Source organism: Mus caroli, chromosome 6 (assembly GCF_900094665.2).
Source record: "Mus caroli chromosome 6, CAROLI_EIJ_v1.1, whole genome shotgun sequence".
NCBI classification, from domain to species: domain Eukaryota; kingdom Metazoa; phylum Chordata; class Mammalia; order Rodentia; family Muridae; genus Mus; species Mus caroli.
Genome location: NC_034575.1, coordinates 108,248,365 through 108,269,683, shown reverse-complemented (window position 1 = coordinate 108,269,683; position 21,319 = coordinate 108,248,365). Strand labels below are relative to the sequence as shown.

At 47.8% G+C, this 21,319-nt stretch overlaps 1 protein-coding gene across 1 annotated transcript in view; it reads left to right on the top strand.

The window, feature by feature from the left end:
- The window catches only part of Lhfpl4 (LHFPL tetraspan subfamily member 4), a 27,840-nt gene extending 7,640 nt beyond the window's left edge, over nt 1-20,200 (top strand). Inside the window, exons 3-4 of the mRNA XM_021165768.2 lie at nt 12,017-12,253; nt 16,423-20,200. Coding sequence (XP_021021427.1) covers nt 12,017-12,253; nt 16,423-16,523 — 338 coding nt within the window. The 3' untranslated portion in view covers nt 16,524-20,200. The remainder of the gene's footprint in view (nt 1-12,016; nt 12,254-16,422) is intronic.
- The last annotated feature ends 1,119 nt before the right edge of the window (nt 20,201-21,319 follow it).

The window sequence follows — 21,319 nt, the reverse complement described above, 5'->3', positions numbered from 1 at the left end:
TGTCCTGGAACTCACTTTGTAGACCAGGCTGGCCTTGAACTCAGAAATCTGCCTGCCTCTGCCTCCCAAGTGCTGGGATTAAAGGCGTGCACCACCACCGTCCGGCTCCCCAAGCCATCTTGTCCGCTGGTTTCTATGCCAGATGTCTTCACACTGTTGCCCCACCCTTCCGTTACAATGGCCTGTCCAATCTCACATGTCTGGGACAGAAAGGAAGCTGAGTCTCAGTGTGCGTACTAATGAGTCCAGAACCTTCCTCTGCTCAGCTGGAACAAGAGACATGAATTCACAGTCGATGGGTGAGAGCCGCAAGAGTCAGAAATGGGGCTGAGGGGACCCACAGGAAACAGAGAGGAGACCCAAGCTGCTGCCTGGCGGCACATGCCAGCACCCGAGAGACCTCAGGCAAGAAGATGGTGACTTGGAGGACAGTTTGGGCTACAAAGTAAGCAAAGTAGAAGAGATGTGAATCTATCTTCATCACTGCCTGTCTACCATGAATGAGACCTTGGGTTTGACCCCCAGTGCCTCAGATACAATGAGACAGAGGAATGTGCCAATACTTCCCAGCTATGTGGTCTCAGACAAGTGGGTTTGCCTCTCTAATTCTGTTTTCTCATCTGCAAAAAAGTATTGTACCTGTTTCCAAGGATGATAGGAAAGAATGGAACAGTGGTTTTTATTGTGACTCCCATGTATGGTCGGCGCTTGAGACAGTCTGAGGGAAGCCATTGTGAAGGCTTTGCTGCTGAGTTTGAACTCATTGCGATGACCACCAGCCTTGAGAAGTTGTCAGCCATCAGCAGAAGAGGGAAGCTATTGGCTTGCCTGACTCTGCTATGAATGAAGGAAGATGCTCAGAGAGAAGGAACAGCTGAATGGTCACACAGTGGGAACCTAGGCTTCTCTGTCCCCAGAAGGAAGATGAACCTGGCCCCGGTTCAGCCAGGTGTGAGTGTGTGCACATGCCAGGCTTCACCTGGTGTGCAGAGGCTGGCAGGGGAGGCAGAAACTGAGTGCTAGATAGTGTCATGCAGGGGCGAGCAGCTTCAGGCTGTGGCTATCACCTGGGTCACAGGCTCTGGGATCAGAGGTCACAGGAGTGGGCATAACAGGAACTCAAGACATGCACTTGTGTCCCTTTCTACGTCCTTGGACTTTGGTTCAGGTTGCCTTTGGGAATGAATGATTTAATTATTTAGATAGGCTCTTGATAGGCAGCCCTAGTTATATTTTAGCTTGCAGCGATCCTCCTGCCTCAGCCTCTCTTAGAGGTGGGAATACAGGCCCACATTATCACACCTGGATAGGTTTCAGATTTTATTCATATAATAAAATCTAGAAGTTTAGTTACATTGAATATGTATTGAGTATACAAAATTTAGCGATCTTTGGTTACATTGCTAGGACATTAGCATATGAGAGGGACTCCCTCCTTCCCTCTCTCCCCACCCCTCTCGCTTTCTCTCTCTTCCTTTTTCCGTACTTCCTTGTGCCTCTCTCCCTCCCTCTCACACTGACCCTGGAGGACTCCTCTGTTCATCACTGTGCTGGGCTCTGGGAATGCTGGGTAACAGACCTTGCTCAGCATCTTAGAGCTCAAAAGACAAAAGTGGGGGGGTCTCCTCCTGTGGCACACACATGAAGTGACTGGGTCACAGAGGTACTTTAGGGTGCACAGCTAAGGACAGATGCACATGCAGGCAGAATACTCATACAGGCAACATACTAAAATAAAATAAGTACTTTTTTGGTTTGTTTTAGAAAAGTTGAGTGGGCATTCACCTCTCCTGGCTTCCTTCACTTGCATGACCAGTGCCTTAGGTGCTTGCAGCCAGAGCTTGAGCTGAGGTTGTTGCTATGTCTCCCTAACATGGTAACATGGGGGCATTATTCTTTAAGAGGCCCTTAAGTACTTAAACTTCTCTGGGATTAAAGTAGTTGATAATGATGAGGCACAAGGAACGGGAAGTAAGGGGAAAGATGAAAAACCCAGCCTTGTCCACTGCACCCCCAGCCCAGATCTGATTGCTTCTCCAGTGCCTAAGTGACACAATGGGAGTCTTGGGCCAGAAGGCTCCACTCGGCATACAGTAGGTGCCTAGTAAGTGCCCATTGCTTTGTTGTTGCTTTGGTTTTAGTGCTTTTTATTTTTGAGATAGCATCTTACTATATAGGCCAGCTGCAGTGAACCTTGTGTCAATCTTCCTGTCTTAGACTTTCTTTTTTTGTTTGTTTGGTTTGGTTTTTTGGTTTTTTATTAATATGTAAGTACACTGTAGCTGACTTCAGACACTCCAGAAAAGGGTGTCAGATCTTGTTACGGATGGTTGTGAGCCGCCATATGGTTGCTGGGATTTGAATTCATGACCTTTGGAAGAGCAGTCAGTGCTCTTACCTGCTGAGCCATCTCACCAGCCCTGTCTTAGACTTTCAAGTACTGGGAGTGTAGGCACAAGCCACTATGTCCCCAGAAGTGTCCTGTTGAATGGATAGGTGAAAGATGACGCCTAAGTCCTGACTCACTCTACCACCCAGCTCCTTTGGAGGGAGCAGATACCTGGTGCTGCATTCTGGTTGTCACAGTGATTGTGAGTCCTTAGGGATTTTCCCATCATTTCTGAGTTTCCTGTCATATACAATGAGCAAACTCATGGTGTCTGAGTTGGCTTTGTACTGCAGAAACAGGATGTTACATGGGCAATTTGTAAGGGACAGAAGTTTATTTATTTATTTTGGTTTGTTCAGACAGACTTTTGCTACGTAGCCCAGTCTGTCCTCAAACTCATGGGCATCCTCCTGTGTCTACCTCCTGAGTTCTGAGGTCATGGACATACTATATTTGTATGTCTTTGTTGTTTGTTTGTTTGTTTATGACAATCTCAAGTAGCCCAGGCTGGCCTCAAATTCATTGTCTAGCTGAAGGTAGCTTTGAACTCTTGCTTTCCTTTTTTCCCCCCTACATTGGAAACTACATTGGAACTACAGGTGTGTGCTACCTTGCCTGGATAACATGATTTCCCCCTTTTTGCTTTTCTGGTGATCATGACTGTTCTCATGAAGCCATTTTTAAAAGCGCGTATGTGTTATGGTGTTAGGGATCGATCAAGAACTTCACACATACTAGGCAAACATGCTCTGCTACTGAGCCGTGTGCCCAGCTGGTTAATGAATGGTTCTCGAGGCTGGACAGTGCACGGCCAAGGAGCTGGCCAGCTGATAAGGGCCTGAGTGTTGATCAGTCACATGCAGAAGACATTACAGGACTGGGGGCAGAGGGGACTGACTTGAGTGGGGATCTGCTTTGTGGAGGCGAGGGTCTGACACTTCTGAAAGATTCCCCCGCCCCTTTTGACATTGCCATTCAGGGTTATAATCCACGATGCTGGGAGACATGTTTGAACTATAACAAATAGGTCACCCCTCTTTGGAGTCATTGGAAGGGTGTCGTGGGCACAGGTGTGTGCACTGACATAGGACATGCTTGTGACTGTGAATAGCTGTGATGTGACCACGGTCTAATGCTTTTGCCACGGAAGCTCTGTGCAAGAGAGGGAGGGGAAGTGAAAGGCGGGGGAGGGTTGGAGGAGGCGCTTTCCAATAACCTTCCGCGTCCAGCCTTGGAGCGTAGGTCTTACATACAAGCCGTGGCAATCACTTTTGGGAGTAGGAAGTGAGCAGGGCTGGCGTGGGCTCCCGAAGCTCAGGTGGCTGCCGGGAGGATGGATTATCAGAAGGCTTCCTAGGGAGCAGGGAACAACAGAGAAACAACATGCAAGTGACTGTCCAGGCAACAGCAGGGAGAGGAGCCGGAGCCGGTTTGGGAGACCACTGGGTTTGTGTGCTGAGGCTAAGGCAGGGGCAAAGCGTCCTTTGTGGGTAGCCAAGCCTCTGAAGTAGCATTCACAGAGGAGCGCTGTGTTTCTGACAAAGAGAGATGAGCTCCTCTCAGGGAAATGTTGAGTTTGGGGGCCCTGGGAGATGTGTAAGGGGGAGAACCCAATAATGGCTGCATGTTTGGGTCTGAAGTCAAAGAGAAAGGTCTGGAGTCAAATCTGAGGTAACATCACATGACTCTTAGTGTGAGCAGAGTTGCCCAGGGACAAGGTGAGGAAAAAGAGGGAACAACATCTCAGGGCATCAACCATCACAGAACGGGCAGCAGAGAAGCCAGAGAAGGAGGCCGAGAGAGCAATTTGAGCAACAGAGACCACGTAGCAAGTGGGAAGCTGAGGAAGGAGCACGGGGGACTCTGTGTGAGTGGAAGCCTCAGCATCCCCTGGGATGTGCTGAGAACAGCTGGGACCTCTCAGTGTCAGCGTTAGTGATTGGACCCTGGGCCAGTGGGTGCCTGGCAAGTCCTCCTCCACTGTGGATTTTCAATCCTGAAGGCTTGCACTCCACGGAATTGACCTTCAAAACAAAGCAGAAAGCTTGGCACGATGGTATTTGCTTGTTATCCTTGATACACTGAGACCTGAAACAGGAGGATCATGACTTCAAAACAAGGAGAAATAAGGGAAAAGCTGAGGGGGGTCTCTTTGTGGTGGACCTGTCTTAGAAGTTGTGTGTGCGCGCGTGTGTGTGTCTGTCTGTCTGCGTGTGCACATAAGTGACAGGTGTCATCCCTCAGGAGCTATCCATCTGTTTGTTTGTTTGTTTGTTTGTTTGTTTTTGAGATCAGATATCTCACTGGGACCAGGGCTCTCCAGTTAGACTAAGCTAGCTCACCAGAGAGCTCAGGAGACTCCCTTTCTCCCTTCCCCAGCACTGGGATTCCAAAGACATCGCTGCCAGGCTCTTTAAAAGGTTCATTTTTTGTTCTTTTATTTTTAAAAACATAAATAACCAGGGCACAAAGAGGAAAGCGTGGCAGACAGAGTAGGTATGAGTCTTGCAACATCAGCAAGCATGCTGGTGCCAGTGGCCTAAATGTGCCAATTAAGACCATCCTCAGAATGGGTGAAAACAACTGACTCACCTGTGTGCAGCCTACCAAGGACCCACTTCAGTTGTAAAGAAACAGGAATTAAAAGCAAATAAAGGAAGACAGGCTTGGTCTTAGGTATCTGCAGTAACAGCTGTTGGGAGGCAGGAGGCAGGAGGATTAGGAGTTCAGGGTCCCCTTGGCTACATCGTGAGTTTGAGGACAGACTATGATACATGAGACCTTGTTTTGAAACACATGGAAGATGACCAAAAGAAAAGAAGTCCAGCTGCCAGAAAATCCCTCAGAACATGACCGACTCAGCAATAGCATCAATCACTCGATCCAATAGCTGGCTGGAGGCTAGTGCGTCTACCAGCCGCAGGGAATACATTTTTCTCAAGTTCACATAGAATGTTCACCATGACAGTCCACATTCTAAACCCAAAGCCACACGGTTGTACAATTACAAAGCTAGAAACCACACTGTGTCTGCGCTCAGAACAAAACTGACTTAAGCCAGAAGCAACAGAAAGATAGAAGAGTTGATAACGCTGGACATGGTGGCACACGCCTTTAGTCCCAGCACTCAGGAGGCAGAGGCAGGCGGATTTCTGAGTTCGAGGCCAGCCTGGTCTACAGAGTATGTTCCAGGACAGTCAGGGCTACGCAGAGAAACCCTGTCTCAGAGGGAAAAAAAAGAGTTGATAACATTTGGATATCAGAGAAATCTTTATTTATTTATCTATTTTTTTTTTAAAGATGGGGTCTTACTGTATAGACCAAGCTAGCCTCCTAGAACTTGCTAAGTAGACCATGCTGGCCTCAAAAGCACAGAGACGGCCATTTCTATCAAGCAACATGTAGATCAATAAACAGACCAACAAACAAATCCCAGGAATTTTGAAATATTTGTAAATACATGAAAACACACCAGGATTTGTGAGCAGAAAAGCTAATAGGGAAAGTTGTAGCATTGACTGTATGTACTAGAGAAGAGACAAAGATTAATCCACATTGCAGTGCTGGAGATCAAACCTAGGGACTTGTGCTTGCTAAACAACTCTACCACCCTAGTGTAACATTTTGTTGTTGTTGTTTTTGTTGGTTTGCTTGTTTTATGGTTTTTCAAGACAGAGTTTCTGTCTGTCCCAAGCTGTCTTGGAACTCACTCTGTAGATCACGCTGGCCTCAAACTCAGAGATGCACCTATCTCTGCCTCCCAAGTGCTGGGAGTAGTGTGCCATTACTACCCAGCTTAAAGTTTTTTAAACCATTCATTCAAGCCCCTATATTTATAAACTAGAAATAGAAAAGGAAATTGAATTAGTAACATTCTAGGGCATGGAAATACTGTCATTCATATAACAAGTTCCCTTGTCATAGACGTGTCCATACCTGTGTTGGCTATGCAGTCAACCCACTGTATGTATTTTCCCTGTACATGCACTGGGAGAACTATGTACAAAAGTGGGGAGGAGGACAGGGGGTAGGAGAGGAAAAAAATTTCCAGCTTCTCTTGCAGCTAGATGCGGCTTCAAGAAAACACATGTAAATGGATTTAGGGGTAAGCACGCTCAAAAGAGCAAACACTATTTTGATGGTGGTTACCACTCAGTCTACCTTGTAGCTCGAGAAGTAGATATCACCATTCTTAGGATCATAAAACAGAGGTTCAGAGAGGTGAAGGGACTTCCCCAATGACACACTGTTGAAAGTTTGTTAATAAACAAAAATGGCCCGGTGTGGTGACACATGCCTTTAATCCTGGAGCTTGGGAGGTGGAGGCAGGTGAATCTCTGTGAGTTTGAGGCCAGCTTGTTTTAGGAAAGCCAGGGATACACACACACAAACAAACAAACAAACAAACAACAAAACCCCCTTAGTCTTGAAATCCAATAAACAAAACCAAAAATGTTTAAAAATTAAAGGGAATATTATTACATCTGCTAGAACTGGGTGTGTGTGCAATTGGAAGACCTTAAATAAGTATGGTTTAGTCATCTAAGATTTAGTTTCTCTTTGAGAATTTTATTTTAACTTTAATTTAAAAATTTTAAATTAAATTTAATTTTTTGAAGATTTAATTTTATTTGTGTGTGCGTGTGCGTGTGTGTGTGTGTATGTATGTGTGTCTGTGTATGATGCCTGCAGAAACTAGAAGACAGCATACGATCCATGAAGCTGGAGTAAATAGAAGGTTCTAAGTGCCCAGTGTGGGTGCTAAGCACCAAACTCTCTCCAGCCCTGATTCCAGACTCTTAGGTTAAAACAAATGTCCAAGAATCAGGCAGCCCAGAAGCAGTACAACAGTTGCTGAAGTTGTTAATAACATTCAGCTTCCTGCTCCCCCGCTCCTAGAATGTGACCCTTCTTTTCATTGCTAAAACTGATTGCAAGATTCCTTGACCTTACATTTATATTCTGTGCATCAGGATGGATAGAGAAATACATGAAGAAAAAGGAAACAGAAAGTATAGTCAAGGGACTTGAGAGATGGCCCAGTGGTTAAGAGCACTGGCTGCTCTTGCCAAGGATCGGGGTTCAGTTCTCAGCACCTACGTGGCAGTTCACATCCAGTTCCAGGAAATCTGATAGCCTCTTCTGACTTCCATGGGTACCAGGCACACAAGCAGTGCATATATGTTCAGGCAGGCAAAACACACATATACATTAAATGAATTAAACAACTTGAAGGAGTCTGTCCCAAGATAAGCAGGAAGTACCTGTCTGGGGTTGAATACAGGGTTTGTCTGTTCCCAGCTGGGTGACATTCAGTAAGAGACTCTGTCGCTCTGAGCCTCAGTTCCCTCATCCGTAAGTGATGTCTTTGTTGACCTCATAGATTACGAAAAAATATTTATTATTGTGCATACCACCATGATGTGTATGTGTGGGCACACGTGTCTCAGATTGCACGTGCAGGTCAGGGGGCAACTTTGTGGAGTCAGTTTTCTCTTCCATCTGGGAATCACAGTCAGGTCACCAGGCTTGCGTGACAAGCATCTTTACCTGCAGAATCATCTTGCAAACCCTTATTTTTTTTTTTTTTATAGGATTAAATGAGACAGTGAAACAATGTAGGAGCTTAGCACTCTGGTCTATAGTTAAACGCTCAGTACTGTTTATCTTTGGACAGAGGCCTTGCAATGCAGTCTAGGCTACCCTCATTCTCATGTCTTTCCCTTATTGTCCCTAGTGCTGGGGTAATATGTGTGGGTCATCATACCCATCTTCAGTGTTATTGTTAAAGATAAATTATTATTGTTGCTGCTGTTGTTATTACTATTGTTATTATTATTGCAGTACTGAACTTAGGGCTTTATGCAAGCACTTTGCCACTACTACACAACACTGGGGCTACACTCCAGTATGATATTATCAATCTAAAATTGTCATAATGCCTCCAGGCTGCCTGCATCCCAGGGTACCAGTAGACTCTAGGGTCAATGACTGGTCTATTCCAGGACCTTTACCTCTACACCAGTGGTTTTTTGTAAGCAATCTCGTTCTCAAATGTTCTGAGGGATTTTTAATACAACAGTAACTATTTGCTCCTATGATCTCGTGGGTGGAGGCCAGGGATGCAGCAGAGCAGCCAACAGTGGACAGGGCAGTCTCTGCCATAAAGTCTGTAGGCGGAAGGTTGTGAGTCCTTGCCACCTGCTTGCCCTGCATCTGAGTATCAGACTCAGGAGCCGCTGATGTTTCAACCAACATCTGACTTCTGAAAGAGGCTCACAGTCCACAGACCTCAGTGAGCTCATCAGGCAGGTGAGTGCTGAAGCCTGTCTTGTCTGTGGTACACCATAGCCATACTTGAGAGGCTTGGGTGAGGCTGACTTCTTCTGCCCCTCTCTCCCTCCAGACCTAAGAGAACCCATCTCAGTCTGGCTTTTCTTGAGTAGTTTGACCTCTGGTTCTCTCCCATTTCTAGAGAAGCCCCTAAGGCCTCATAGCCATCATCTGGTGTTCTTCAGAGCCAAGGAGGTAGGGAGGCTGTCTCAGTCTTCTCCAGCTGCCCCTGATGCTCTGGCCTCTGTTCCCAGTCTGTTTCCTTTGAGACAGCCCTTCGCACACATGACAGCCCTTCGCACACATGACAGCCAGTGGGTGACTTGATTTTACGCCTCCTTTCATGCTGAAGATAGACACCATGCCTGCCTGTGTCTGTGACACACCGCTCCTGTGGGCCCAGGATGGGGTCAAGGATTTCAGAAATTTATTTGTGAGATGTTCAAGGGTAGAGGCAGAGGCAGAGGCAGAGGCAAAGGGAGATGGAGAGGGAGGGGTAGGGGGAGAGGGAGCGGGAGAAGGAGGAGAGGGAGGGAGAGGGAGAGGGAGAGGAGAGAGAGAACACAAAGGATGGGGGGATAGATACAGAGATGGAAGAAAAAAGGAATAGAGAGGTCAAATGTTAACTAAAAAGAAGAAAGGAAGGTTGAAGCTCAGACTTGAGCACAGTGAGGGAGGGACAGGGGAGGGAGGAAAGGAAAAGATGGAAACAAAGGCAAAGAAAAAGAGGGAAAGAGAGACCAGCAGAGAGAAATGAGGTGTGTGTGTGTGTGTGTGTGTGTGTGTGAGAGAGAGAGAGAGAGAGAGAGAGAGAGAGAGAGAGAGAGAGAGAGAGAGAGAGAACTCGAAAGCACAGGGAAGAACATCTCACTGAGGTCTCAGTGCCCGTGTTGGAAAGGCGGAGGAAGCTAGGGCTCCGGGATACAGGAGTGGTTTCCATGGAGATGAGGATGCACCAGGAGCGAGCAAAAACAGCGAGGCCAGCCATTCTGGCACCTAGGGAGAGGAAGGCTGGGAAGCAACTGAAGGGATCGTGTGTGTCTGTTGGTCCCCTGCAAGCTCCTAGTCCCATTGCTGCCTTTTGCTAGAGCTCCTCAGCCCAGGAATGAGGAGACAAATCAAGGGCATCTAGGGAGAATGACATCCAAGTCTCCTCCTCCTTTTCCTCCTCTTACTCCTCCCTGCTCCGTGGCAATGATTGAGCACCTCAGGGCTTAGTCCCATGCCTACTTTCTGCTTTCCACAATATCAAATTTAAGTGCCCATGGATGCCTGAAGCTTCCAGGGTTAACCTCTGGCTCCTGTTCTCCCCCTGCCCTGGGGTGGGGTCTGCACTTGTTTCTCTATCTGTGCACCAAGGTGCATCTTCAGACTTTAATTCTCTAGCTCTCCTGGCTTGGTTCTGCAGCAGAGCTGGAGATTTCTTTTATGCCCATCACAGTGGGAGGTCCTGTCTCTGAAGATACTGAAGGCAGCCCTGGTAGAATGAGAGATTGATGACAGTGCTGTTGGGGACATTACATCAGGCACGGAGGATGGGTGGGTGTGGGATGGAATCCAACTTGCAGAACTCTGGGGAGGGAAGAGGAGTGTAGGGAGCACTCCCTTTTACTGGAGATGGGGGGAGGAGTGTCAAAGCCCTCACCCCTCTCCCATTGTGGGGACTGGATGGGCCACATATAGTGGACAGAACTGAGAACAGCTAAACTAATATCACCTAATGTCGTCTAATATCCAGGTTAAGCTCTTGGGCCTGGAGGAGTCAAAGGTCATACAGCTCAAAAAGCTTTGTGCAAGCTGCAGACCTAAATACTGCAGAGGGACTGAGCTGAGCAAGTATTTTCCATTGCCCATTGAGCCTGGTCCTTCTGATTGGTCTGCTGTGGGGCCCTGTGCCACTCATAGACAAGACAACCACTGTTTCCAAAGGAACGCAGTGGGATGATTGGCTCAGACTTGCCCCACCCCCTCCCAGCCTAGGCTGGTGTTGGGAGGGTTTGGTAGTTTAACCCAAGTGGGTGGATTGGATGAAGGAACTATCTTTACAGGGTCATCCTGGCCTGCCCTTTCTACCTTTATCTATCTCACCTGAAACCTACTGAACTATTTCCTTATTTGTGTAATTATTATTTTTGTTATGACTAGGGTTTTTGTTTTGTTTGTTTATTGTCTGTTTTTTTTTTGAGATGGTGTCTTGTTGGGCAAGCTGGGTTGTAACTGTGTAGATGAAGATGACCTTGAATTATTATATTTTCTGTGTGAGTGTTTTGCCTGCATTTATGTATGTGTTCCATGTGTGTGCAGTACCTACAGAGGCCAGAAGAGGGTGTTAGATCTCCTGGAAGTGTTGTAATACAGTTGTTGTGAACTGCCATGTTGGGTGCTGGGAACAGAACCCAGAACCTCGGCAAGATCGGCAACTACTTGTTATAACTAGTTTTGATATTGACAACTAACATTATATGGAAGTTACTGTGCAAAACACTTTGAGGCCCCCTGTCATCTTTACAGTCATTTGATGATAGTCTTAATCACCCCCATTTTACAGATTTGGAAACTGAGGCACAAATATAAAGGAATTGAGGCTCACAAAGCTATCAGAGAGCTGGGGCAACATTTAAATCCTAAAACCTATACTGCAACCTTCCTTTCTCCTATGTAAACTCCATGAGTCACAGATCCAAGAGCCTCCCTGAGCCCTGCTCTAGTGCCTGACAGACAGTAGGCCCACAGAAAAGATTGAACAAATTGGCACTTTGCTAAATGTCTCTGAAGCACCATGATTCCTATTCCACAGAACGCATAAGCCTGGCACCTCTTACCTCCCAATCACAGCTAGAAGTGGAGAATCTATAGGCTGGCCCAGCCATCAGTCCTCTGCAGTCTGTTTGCCTAGCATCTTTGAACGAATGCAAAGTGTCAGTGAGCTACCGTTGATCGAATAACAAAATTAAAACCAAAAACCAAAGACAAACTCATAAAAACGGGAGTAATGAGGATGGGGGGTGAGGGAGAGCAAGAAGCTGTCAGGGGGCGTGGCCTAGCATTGATATTTTCATGTTCCCTAAAGGCAAGGTGAAGCAGGAGAGGTCGAGGGTTCCATTTTCTGCTTCTTTGGGTCAACGTCGCTCTCCCAATGCATGAAAAGTAGTTATCAAACATTCAGATTGGTAGATGGGGCTGGGGGAATTCTCAGGACCTAGCCCCCACCCACCGTCTCTCTTCTAAGGAGTAATAATGCCTTCTCTTTCCTCCCTACTCCACGTCGGTGTGGGTCCTGCTCCTGATGGCCAGCCCTGTGCCTCGTCTTGGGCTGTATGATCTTCCCTGATGGCTGGGATGCTGAGACCATCCGGGACATGTGCGGGGCCAAGACGGGGAAGTACTCCCTGGGGGACTGTTCGGTGCGCTGGGCGTACATTCTGGCCATCATCGGCATCCTCAACGCGCTCATCCTGTCCTTCCTCGCCTTCGTGCTGGGCAACCGGCAGACGGACCTGCTGCAGGAGGAGCTCAAACAGGAGAACAAAGGCAAGTGTGTGGACCAGAGGGCAAGGCCTGCTGTGAGGCAGGAAAGGGCAACCACAGATGCAATAAAAGGAGTGAAGCAAAAATTACACACAGGGAGTTGGCGGTTCAAAGCACTGGCTCCTCTTCCAGAGGACCTGGGCTGATTCCCAACATCAACGTGAAGCCACAGGACCATCTTTAAGTCTAGTTCTAGGGGATTCAACATCCTCTTCTGGCCTCCTCTGGCGCTGTACACATAGTGCGCATAAATACACTCAAGCAAAATCACCCATACACTTAAGATAAATCATTTAAAAAGGTATACATAGAGGCCATTAAGATGGCTCAACAGAAAAAGGCACTTCATGCTAAGCTCGATGATCTGAGTTTGATCCTCAGGATCCACAAGGTGGAAAGAGACCCTGGAAAATTTGTCCCCTGGCCTACAGACACGCACACGCACGCACGCACACACACACACACACACACACACACATACACACACACACAGGGAGAGAGACTCGTACTCATTCAAGCATGTACTCATTCAAGCATGCACGCATGCGCACAGAGAACCTGAAAAATAAGCAAACAGGCTGAGGTTCAAAGGTTGTGGGTTCTCATCATCCCATGCCCTGTGAAGTGAGGGCACAGAGGTGACTGAGAAACTATATGTGGAGAGGGAAAAGGTAAGTTCAGAAGTGACTGAGCAGTGTGTTCATTAAGTCCCAAACCAAGCAGAAATAAGGGATGCATGGCTTAAATAAAAATTTAAAAAATGGAAGTTGCCAGGCAGTGGTGGCTCACACATTTATTTTAATCCCAGCACTTGGGAGGCAGAGGCAGGTGGATTTCTGAGTTCGAGGCCAGCCTGGCCTACAAAGTGAGTTCCAGGACAGCCAGGGCTATACAGAGAAACCCTGTCTCGAAAAACCAAAAAATAAAATAAAAATAAATAAAAATAAAAATAGGGTCTTACTCCATACCAGGCTGGATTTGAAGTTGACAGCACTCTTCCTGCCTCAACTTCCTAAGTATTTGGATTACAGGAGAGAGCCACCATTCCCACACATTTTGTTGTTGTTTAGACAGCATCTCCAAGCTGGCTTTCAAGTCACTATATAATCAAAGATAGCCTTAATCTTCCTATAATCACACTTCAAGTATTCAGGTTACAGACCTACACCAACACACCAGGTCATATATACATATATACATACACACACACACACATATATATTATATAACATATATATAATTTGTTTTATATAATATATAATGATACATTAAAATATAATATATTTAAATATATTACATTTATTAAATATATACTTAATATATTTTCATTTATAAACAATGTATTTAATATATATTAAAAACAAATAAATAATGGGGCTGGAGAGAGAGCTCAATGGTGAAAAGCATGTGTGGTTCTTCTAGAGGACATGAGTTTGGTTCCTAGCACCCAGGTTGGGCATCTCACAGCTGTCTGTTGACTCTAGATCCTGGGGAGCCAAAGCCCTCTTCTGGCTGCCACAAGCATCTGTGTGAACACATGTGACTTACACCAACACAGAGATACACACATAAATAAAATTTTAATAATAATCTTTTGTTTGTTTGTTTGTTTTGTTTTTTTGAGACAGGGTTTCCCTGTGTAGCCCTGGCTGTCCTGGAACTCACTCTGTAGACCAGGCTGGCCTCAAACTCAGAAATCCATCTGCCTCTGCCTCCCAAGTGCTGGGATTAAAGGTGTGTGCCACCATGCCCGGCAAAAGTAATCTTTAAAAAGATAAATACAGAAGCTGGGAGGGTGGTCATCTGGGATTGGGTCTGAAGGGGAGGAACCTAGGGTGTGAGACTGGGGCTTGTGCTATATGCAAATTATCAACAGCTACAGCTTTGAATGGTACCATTCACAAATTTATTACACCATGCTGTATGACTGGTGTATTACATATTGCATATATCAAGTAACAGTAAAATACAACAAGGAAATAATTTAGGCCATCAAGATGGCTTGTTATGAAACTCTGATAATTGAGTTTGAAGCCTAGACCCCGTCGTGGAAGGAGAGAACCAACCCCCAGGCTGTACTCTGATCTCACATAACCTCACTCTCTTCCACAGACATGAATAATAAATTTCATTTAATTAAAAAGAAAAAGAAACAATTTCGGTCATGCATACCTGCATAACCCCTGTTCTCTTGTGGCTGGCATTGGAGGATTATGATCTCAAGGCCAGCCTGAGCCACATATCAAGATCCTGTCTCAAAACAACAGGAAACAATTTACACAGAAAGCCAGACTCTCAGAGGTTAACTGCTTTTAGCGGATTGGTACCCACACACGTCATCGCACGGGTTGAATGGTAGTTTATTTTATTCTTCTTCCTATTAGGGAAGGTCTGAGGTTTCCTGATGACACTACAGTGAACATCTTTCTTCTACCTCCACACACATATTCACAAGTTTTTTCCCTTGGGGCCTTCAGATATAAAATATAATAACAGTGCCAGATAACCTCCAAAGGGCTGAGGCCAAGCAGAGTCTTCTGGCCCTAATGTCAGCCTACCACCAGTTCTGAGAGAGGCATTGTGGTGGATGCTTGTGTGTATGGGCACACAGTCTTTAGACTAAATCTCAGAGCAGTGGTTCCCGCCGTTCAACCTATGCTTAGCTTGTCCACTCCTTACAGTCATTTCTTACGGTCTCTGCTCACCATACAATGAGCTTAAATGATAACATACACAGCTGCGTGTCTACTCATCTAGCAGGAGACCTCAGTGTTGTGCTTAAAGTTTTCTTGAATGGTGAGCACAGACTAGAGTGGAAGTGGGTTAAGCCTAGGAATTACTTGACCTCGAGTTTCAGTTTCCCATACTTCATAAAACCAGGGTGATGAGAGCAGATCCATCTCCCAGGACTGTCACGTTGAGGGGAAAGTTTGTGTTTGCAAGGCGGCTGGTCTGGTACTTGGGGTCTGGTACTTGGGGGATGCTCAAAACGGTCAGCTCTAACAGGCCTCTGCAGGCAGGCATTATGAACACCGGGTTACAGGTGAGAACAAGGGTGGGGGAGGGGATGGTGTGCAGATGGAGGGAGAGCTTGCGCCAAGTCATCTAAGTAGTGAAGTCAGGGCTTGAATGCAGGTTCGAGTCCAGAACCAAGGTTCGACAACACACTACCTATCTTAGAGCTCAGGGAGGCCAAGGTTCGACGACACGCTACTTATCTTACAACTCAGCCAGGCTAGAGACTTTCTGTCCCCTTTTATTAGCTTCCTGGGACATTTCTCTGCTAATCTGACCTTAAAAACTCTGACAGATCCCTCCCATCATGTAGGTTCTTTGGTCTTGGTTTGAGGTCAGGACCTACCCCCTGGTGGCAACTTCCAGAAGTGCAAGGCTAAGCCTATGTGGATTCTCTGATGCTACCCTGGCAATGGATGGATGAATCTCTCAGTGGATGATGGGTCCATTCAGTGTCTCTCTCCTGTTCCCACATGGCTCCCTCACAAGTTCATTTACTTGAAAGACATGGCTCTGCTTTGTAGACTAGGATACACTGGAACTCACTATGTAGCCCAGGTTGCCCCCATACCTGTGGCAAGCCTTATGCTTCACTCAGCCTCTTGTTAAGGGTTAAGATTAAGATGGGAGCCAACTTTCCCAGCTACAGCTCATTGTTAAAATGATATGGGAGGCCAATCATGGTAGTGTATACCTGTAAGTTTTGTACTCTGAAGGCATAGGCAGGAGAATCAGATCAAGGCTAGCCTCTGCTACCTTGTAAATTCAAAGCCAGCCTAGGATACAAGAGAGTTAAAAACAACCCCTTCCTGCCCAATAAAACTCCCCACACTAGTGATGTGGGGGAGCTCCACCCATCTGCATCCTTAACTGCTTCATGGAGGTGGACACTGTAGGCCAGTTCCAAGTCAAAGGCATTTGCTATGACCCTTCAGAATGGCCCTGTGGAGTGGGAGATGGTCTTTATTTCACACATGAGAGCTAATGGTATGCTTAAGGCTGACCTGTCATTCAAGGACTTGGTTCTAGTCACTTCTGGCCATTTGTGTCTTGGGGAGTGGCTGAGGGGGCAGCTGGGACCTCACAGGCTCTAACATTCTCCCTTTCCCTCTCCCTCTCCCTCTCTCTTTCTCCTCTCCCCTCCCTTCCTCCCACAGATTTCGTGGGCACTACAGTAAGTTCCGTGCTGCGGCCAGGAGGTGATGTGTCTGGCTGGGGAGTCCTACCATGCCCTGTTGCTCACACACAGGGACCCTGAAAGCCGGGATTTTATAGCCCAGGAGTTGGCCTGACCTCAGCATATCCCGTCTGCTGCCCTCTCATTCCTGCGTTCAAGCTCCAGACCCAAATCTCGAACTGGCTGCACACGGACCTCCGGGCTCTGAAGAGAGGCAGGGGCTAGGTGGCAGCCTGGCAGAAGGCAGAGTCCTTGAGATCCTGAGAGCCTGAGTCTGGCCCCGCCTCCATTGGACCTAGTGGAGCCTGGGCCTCCCTCTCTGGTCCCTCGGTTTCCTTCTCTCCTGTGTAGACTAGCTGGAGGTCCTTGGGGATCCCCAGGGAAAGGACGCTCTGCCGCGCAATCTCCTTGGACCCCTTCAGTGTGCAGGGCTGCCTGCTGCGTCCTTGCCTGCCAGTCCTGATCGCCTAAAGAGACTTACTCAACACACTGCCCCAGGAGGGCCAGACTCTTTCCTACTTTATTTTTATTCGCTGATGATGGTCCCACCACATCTGCCACAAAGCTCCAGGTGCCACCAGCCCCCCAACGGGGCCTCCTCTGCCTCCATCATTCAAGCCTGCACCCAGCTCTCAAAAGAATCTGAGCCGTGCTGAGGGGGAAAGGATAGGGTCTTCCTTCCTGCTGCTGGTAGTCCTTCATCACCTCAGAGTCTGAGGGGGAGACACGGGCTCTGGAGGCTGTGGGAGGAGGCAGCTAGTCCCAGCCTGAGGCTGGTCTGGCCTCTTCCCTACTGGGATATCTCACTGGTGACTGGCCCCTCGAGCCTGGCCTGTTTTGTACAGCATAGACTTCTCAGGCCCATTGTCAGGGTTGGTGGCTGTGGAGAGGGGGCACAGAGGTGGGGACTTAGGGGTTACCCCTCTCCTTCTCATGCTTCCTACACCCTGGACATCTGCCAAGGGCAGAGACTGTCTTGCGTCTTTGATACTTTTCTGCCTAACTTGAACTTGCAGGTCACCTCTGAACAGGGTACCCTTGTCCCCACCCCAGGCCCTGTTACCCTGTCCCTGCCTCTTTCTCCTCTTTGCCCACTTCTCGCCTTGCGATAAGCCCAGGGTCTGCAACCTCATGGGCAGTGCTTGGAGCTGAGGTAGGTGTGTGTGCATGAGTGTGTGTGTGTATGTGCGTGTATGTGTGTGTATGCGTGTATGTGTGTGCGTGTATATGTGTGTATGTGTGTGTATGCGTGAGTATGTGTGTGCGTGTATGTGTGCGTGTATGTGTGTGTGTGTGTGTGTGCATGTGTTAGGAAAGGGCAGATGAGAAGATCTCTCTTCTCCTGCAGTGGGGGGCCCCTCCCTCCCCCTTAGCAGAGAGAAAAAAGAGGGAGATTCCAGGTGTTTTTGTTGTTGTTGTTGTTGTTGTTGTTTTGTTTTTTATTTTGTTGTAGTTTTTGACCATCTTTGGTTACCTTATGGATCTGGTTGGCAGAGCCATCTAATCATAGAAAAGCCTCCAGTCTCCAGTGGAGGGGTGGCAGATGAACGTCATCAAACATAATGTCTCCGAGGACACGGCCTGCTGCCTGGTCCTTGTGTCGAGGAATGTGTGCCTCCTATAGGCTGTCCAAGAGGCGTCCCATTTCCCTGTGTTACACAGGCCTCCGCCAGAGAGGAAGTACGGCTAGTCTATGAGTTTGCTGTCCTTGTGTTCATTTTCAGAGGACTTGGAGCTGAGTTAGGATTCCTGAGCCAGGCCCATGACCCAAGGCTGCCCCAGCAGGACCCTCCCTGGAATCTGATGCTGGTTCCTGGCAGAATTCCTGACACTTGGAACGTTCCAGATCCCATCTCCACATTTTCTCCTCTCTCCTCCAGGGTAGACACCTCCTCCCGAGCTTTGGCCACTGCCCTTGTGTTCCCCAGCTCTTGTCCCAACCTGGTCCCTCCCTGGAGCCAGAGTACTGGAGTCATCTTCAGCAGGTAGCCAGGAGACTGAGAATGGATAGGGAGGGCGGGGGAGCCTTGTCAGAAGGAGAAGGGAGCAGGAAGTCAGATCCTCGGCTTCAAACCAGAGGGGAGGGTCCAGGTAGTGGCGAGAGGGGCAAGAGTGAGTGAGTGACTGAGAAGTGGGCAGGAGCAAAGCTGGTGAAGTAAAGATGAGGCAGGAGACAGGTGACAGGCATGGAAAGGGAGGAATGGAGAGAGAGAGAGAGAGAGAGAGAGAGAGAGAGAGAGAGAGATCTGGAGAGGCACACGCAACGATGGAGAAGTGAAGAACTAGAATGGGTTGTCCATGGGTGGGCAGCAGATGAAGAAGCCTGGGAGGTGGGAAATGAAGGTGTAATTCACAGTGAGCAAGAACAAAATGTAGAGAAGAAAGAAGGTAGTGGGTGTGTGTGTGAAGAGGAAACGCTAAGGGTTGAGGAGGGCAGCCATGTGTGTGCTTGGAGAGCCTGTTTTCCTAAGAACACTTGCTGCCCAGGGGGGATCCTTTGTGCTTTGGCAGACAGGATAGAATTGACTTCTTAGAGGCCAAGGGGCTGTAAGTCTGCGGCAGCTCTGATCCTTTGGAGAGAACTGTGTGTGTATAAGGGACCAAGCAGGCCAGGCTGTGTTAGAGGTGGGCTAATCACGATGATGGGGAGGAAGGGCATGAGTTCCCTCTGAGGAGTCATCTACCAGTGTTCTCGCCACCCTCCAGCCAACCAGCTGCTGCCCAGCGGTGCAGTGTGGAGTTTCAGGCTGGCAGGCTGAGGTCTGCAGTCTGCAGGAGCCCCAGGGTAGCGCGGGGAAAGAAGAGAGGGAGTAATGGGAACCAAAGTGTGGTCTTGAAGGCTTAGAAGAGTTAGGGACAAAGAAAATGGATGTTTCGGCCAAGAACTCAGGTGAGGCTCTAACTGTCCTCCTGGCAGTTGACGTGAGACAGTTAGGGCGGGGAGCTGGCGTTAGCCTTTGGGGAAGGATAGGCTATGGATATCAACATCTCTGTTTCTGATCACCACCAAGAGCTTCCTGACGGGTCCCTGAAAATCCTCAGCTATTTGTGACTGGATGGAGAGGCTGGTGTTTGGTGTTAGCGGATTTCTTTGCTCTTGACAGAGAGGGGAGAGGAGAAAGCAGTTGTAGCTTCAATGGGGTCCAGCCTCTGCTCCAGAGCACTGTTTAGACTAGTCCTTGGGGTTGAGGGAAGTAGAACACTGCCCCCTAAGAACCAGAGCTATGGAGAAAAGCTGTCCCAAGGGCCTGAGGATACCGGGAATATTAACATCCTTCTGGGGCCTGCAAGAGCCAAGATGGCAGCTTGCAGATGGTGCTTGGGAGGACGGGGAAGCTTCTACAAGTTGAGTCCCTCTTGAGCACAGAGGGACTAGTCCTTCTCCAGCCTCTGGTATGAACCGAAAAAGGGAAACCCTCTTGGAAGGGCTGGACTCCTTCTAGCATGAGAGGCTTCTGGGGGCCCTTGTCTGGCTCAGAGCTAGCTTTTGGGTGGGACAGGAGGTATTCCTGAGAAGAGAGCAGGAGCCACCAGCCATCCCAGGACTCTGGCTGGCAGTCCTCCAAGGACCTGTGCTGTGTGTTAGGGTAGCTTGGTGTTGTCTGTGCCCCACTAGTAAGTTCTGTCTGAATGAGTCTTTGATGTTCACTGTCCAATTTGGTAACATTTCTTTTGGTCCCGCCCCCTTCTGCTGCTGGATTTGTGCTTCAGTGCAGGTGGAATGGTGTTCAAATAAAGACACAATTTATATCACCCATGCTAGCTGCTGCTTCTGATTCCTGACCCAGGGCCTCATGGGTGGGATACAACCCAACCCTTCATTCATATCAATGGCTGTATATTCATGGAGTGCTAATGTTCAGTGTGACTTAATGACAGTTTCTTTTTACCACAGCTTAAAAAAAAAAAAAAAACAAACCAAACCAAACCAACTTTGGTAATACATACCTGTGATCTCAGAACTCAGAAGACTGAAGCAGAAGGATTATACATTCATGGCCATACTAGACTACATGAAGAGATCTAGTCTCAAGAAAGAAAAAAATGTCTGGGTATTTCTATAGTGTGACCATGGCCCATGTTGGGAGCAGGAGCCCGGGTCCTGTCTGCATGTCCCCTGTAGCCATCACCTTTCCTCAAGCATTGCTCACAGATGTGGGGTTGGCACTGGAGGGATGGCCCAGCAGCGACCGGCAAGGGCTTCTCTTCTAGAGGACTGGGCTCAATTTCCAGAATCCAGGAGCATCTGCAACTCTAGTTCCAGGATACCTGCTACACCAGGCATGCATGTGATTGTAGTACGTGCATACATGCAGACAAAATGCCCTTGCACATAAAATACAAATTAAAAAAAAAGGCAGGGGGAGGCAGGCATGATGGCACAGGCCTTTAATTCCAATACTTAGGAGGCAGGGGCATGTGAATTTCTGTGAGTTTGGCACTAGCTTGATCTATATATCCAGTTCCAGACTAGCCAGGGCTACATAGGGAGAGAGAGAGAGAGAGAGAGAGAGAGAGAGAGAGAGAGAGAGAGAGAGAGAGAGAGAGAGAGAGAGAGAGAGAGAGAGAGAGAGAAAGAGAGAGAGAGAGAGACGGGGGTGGGGGGAGGAGGGAGAGAGAGAGAAACCCAATAAATTAATAAATTAATTAATTTTAAAAAAGTATCTCATAGCCTAGGTTAGCTGCTGGTGTTCCAGTCATTTGATCTATGAGCCACTTGAAGCTGCCTGGAAATGCCACAGAACTGAGTCACCTGGCACATGTAACTGAAAGAGGCTAGAAACATTAACTGGGCACGTTGCCAACGCAAATGAAACTGGGGTTCTGTGACACGGCAAAAGGAGACAGCAGCAGCGGCAGTCTGGATACTCCCTCTG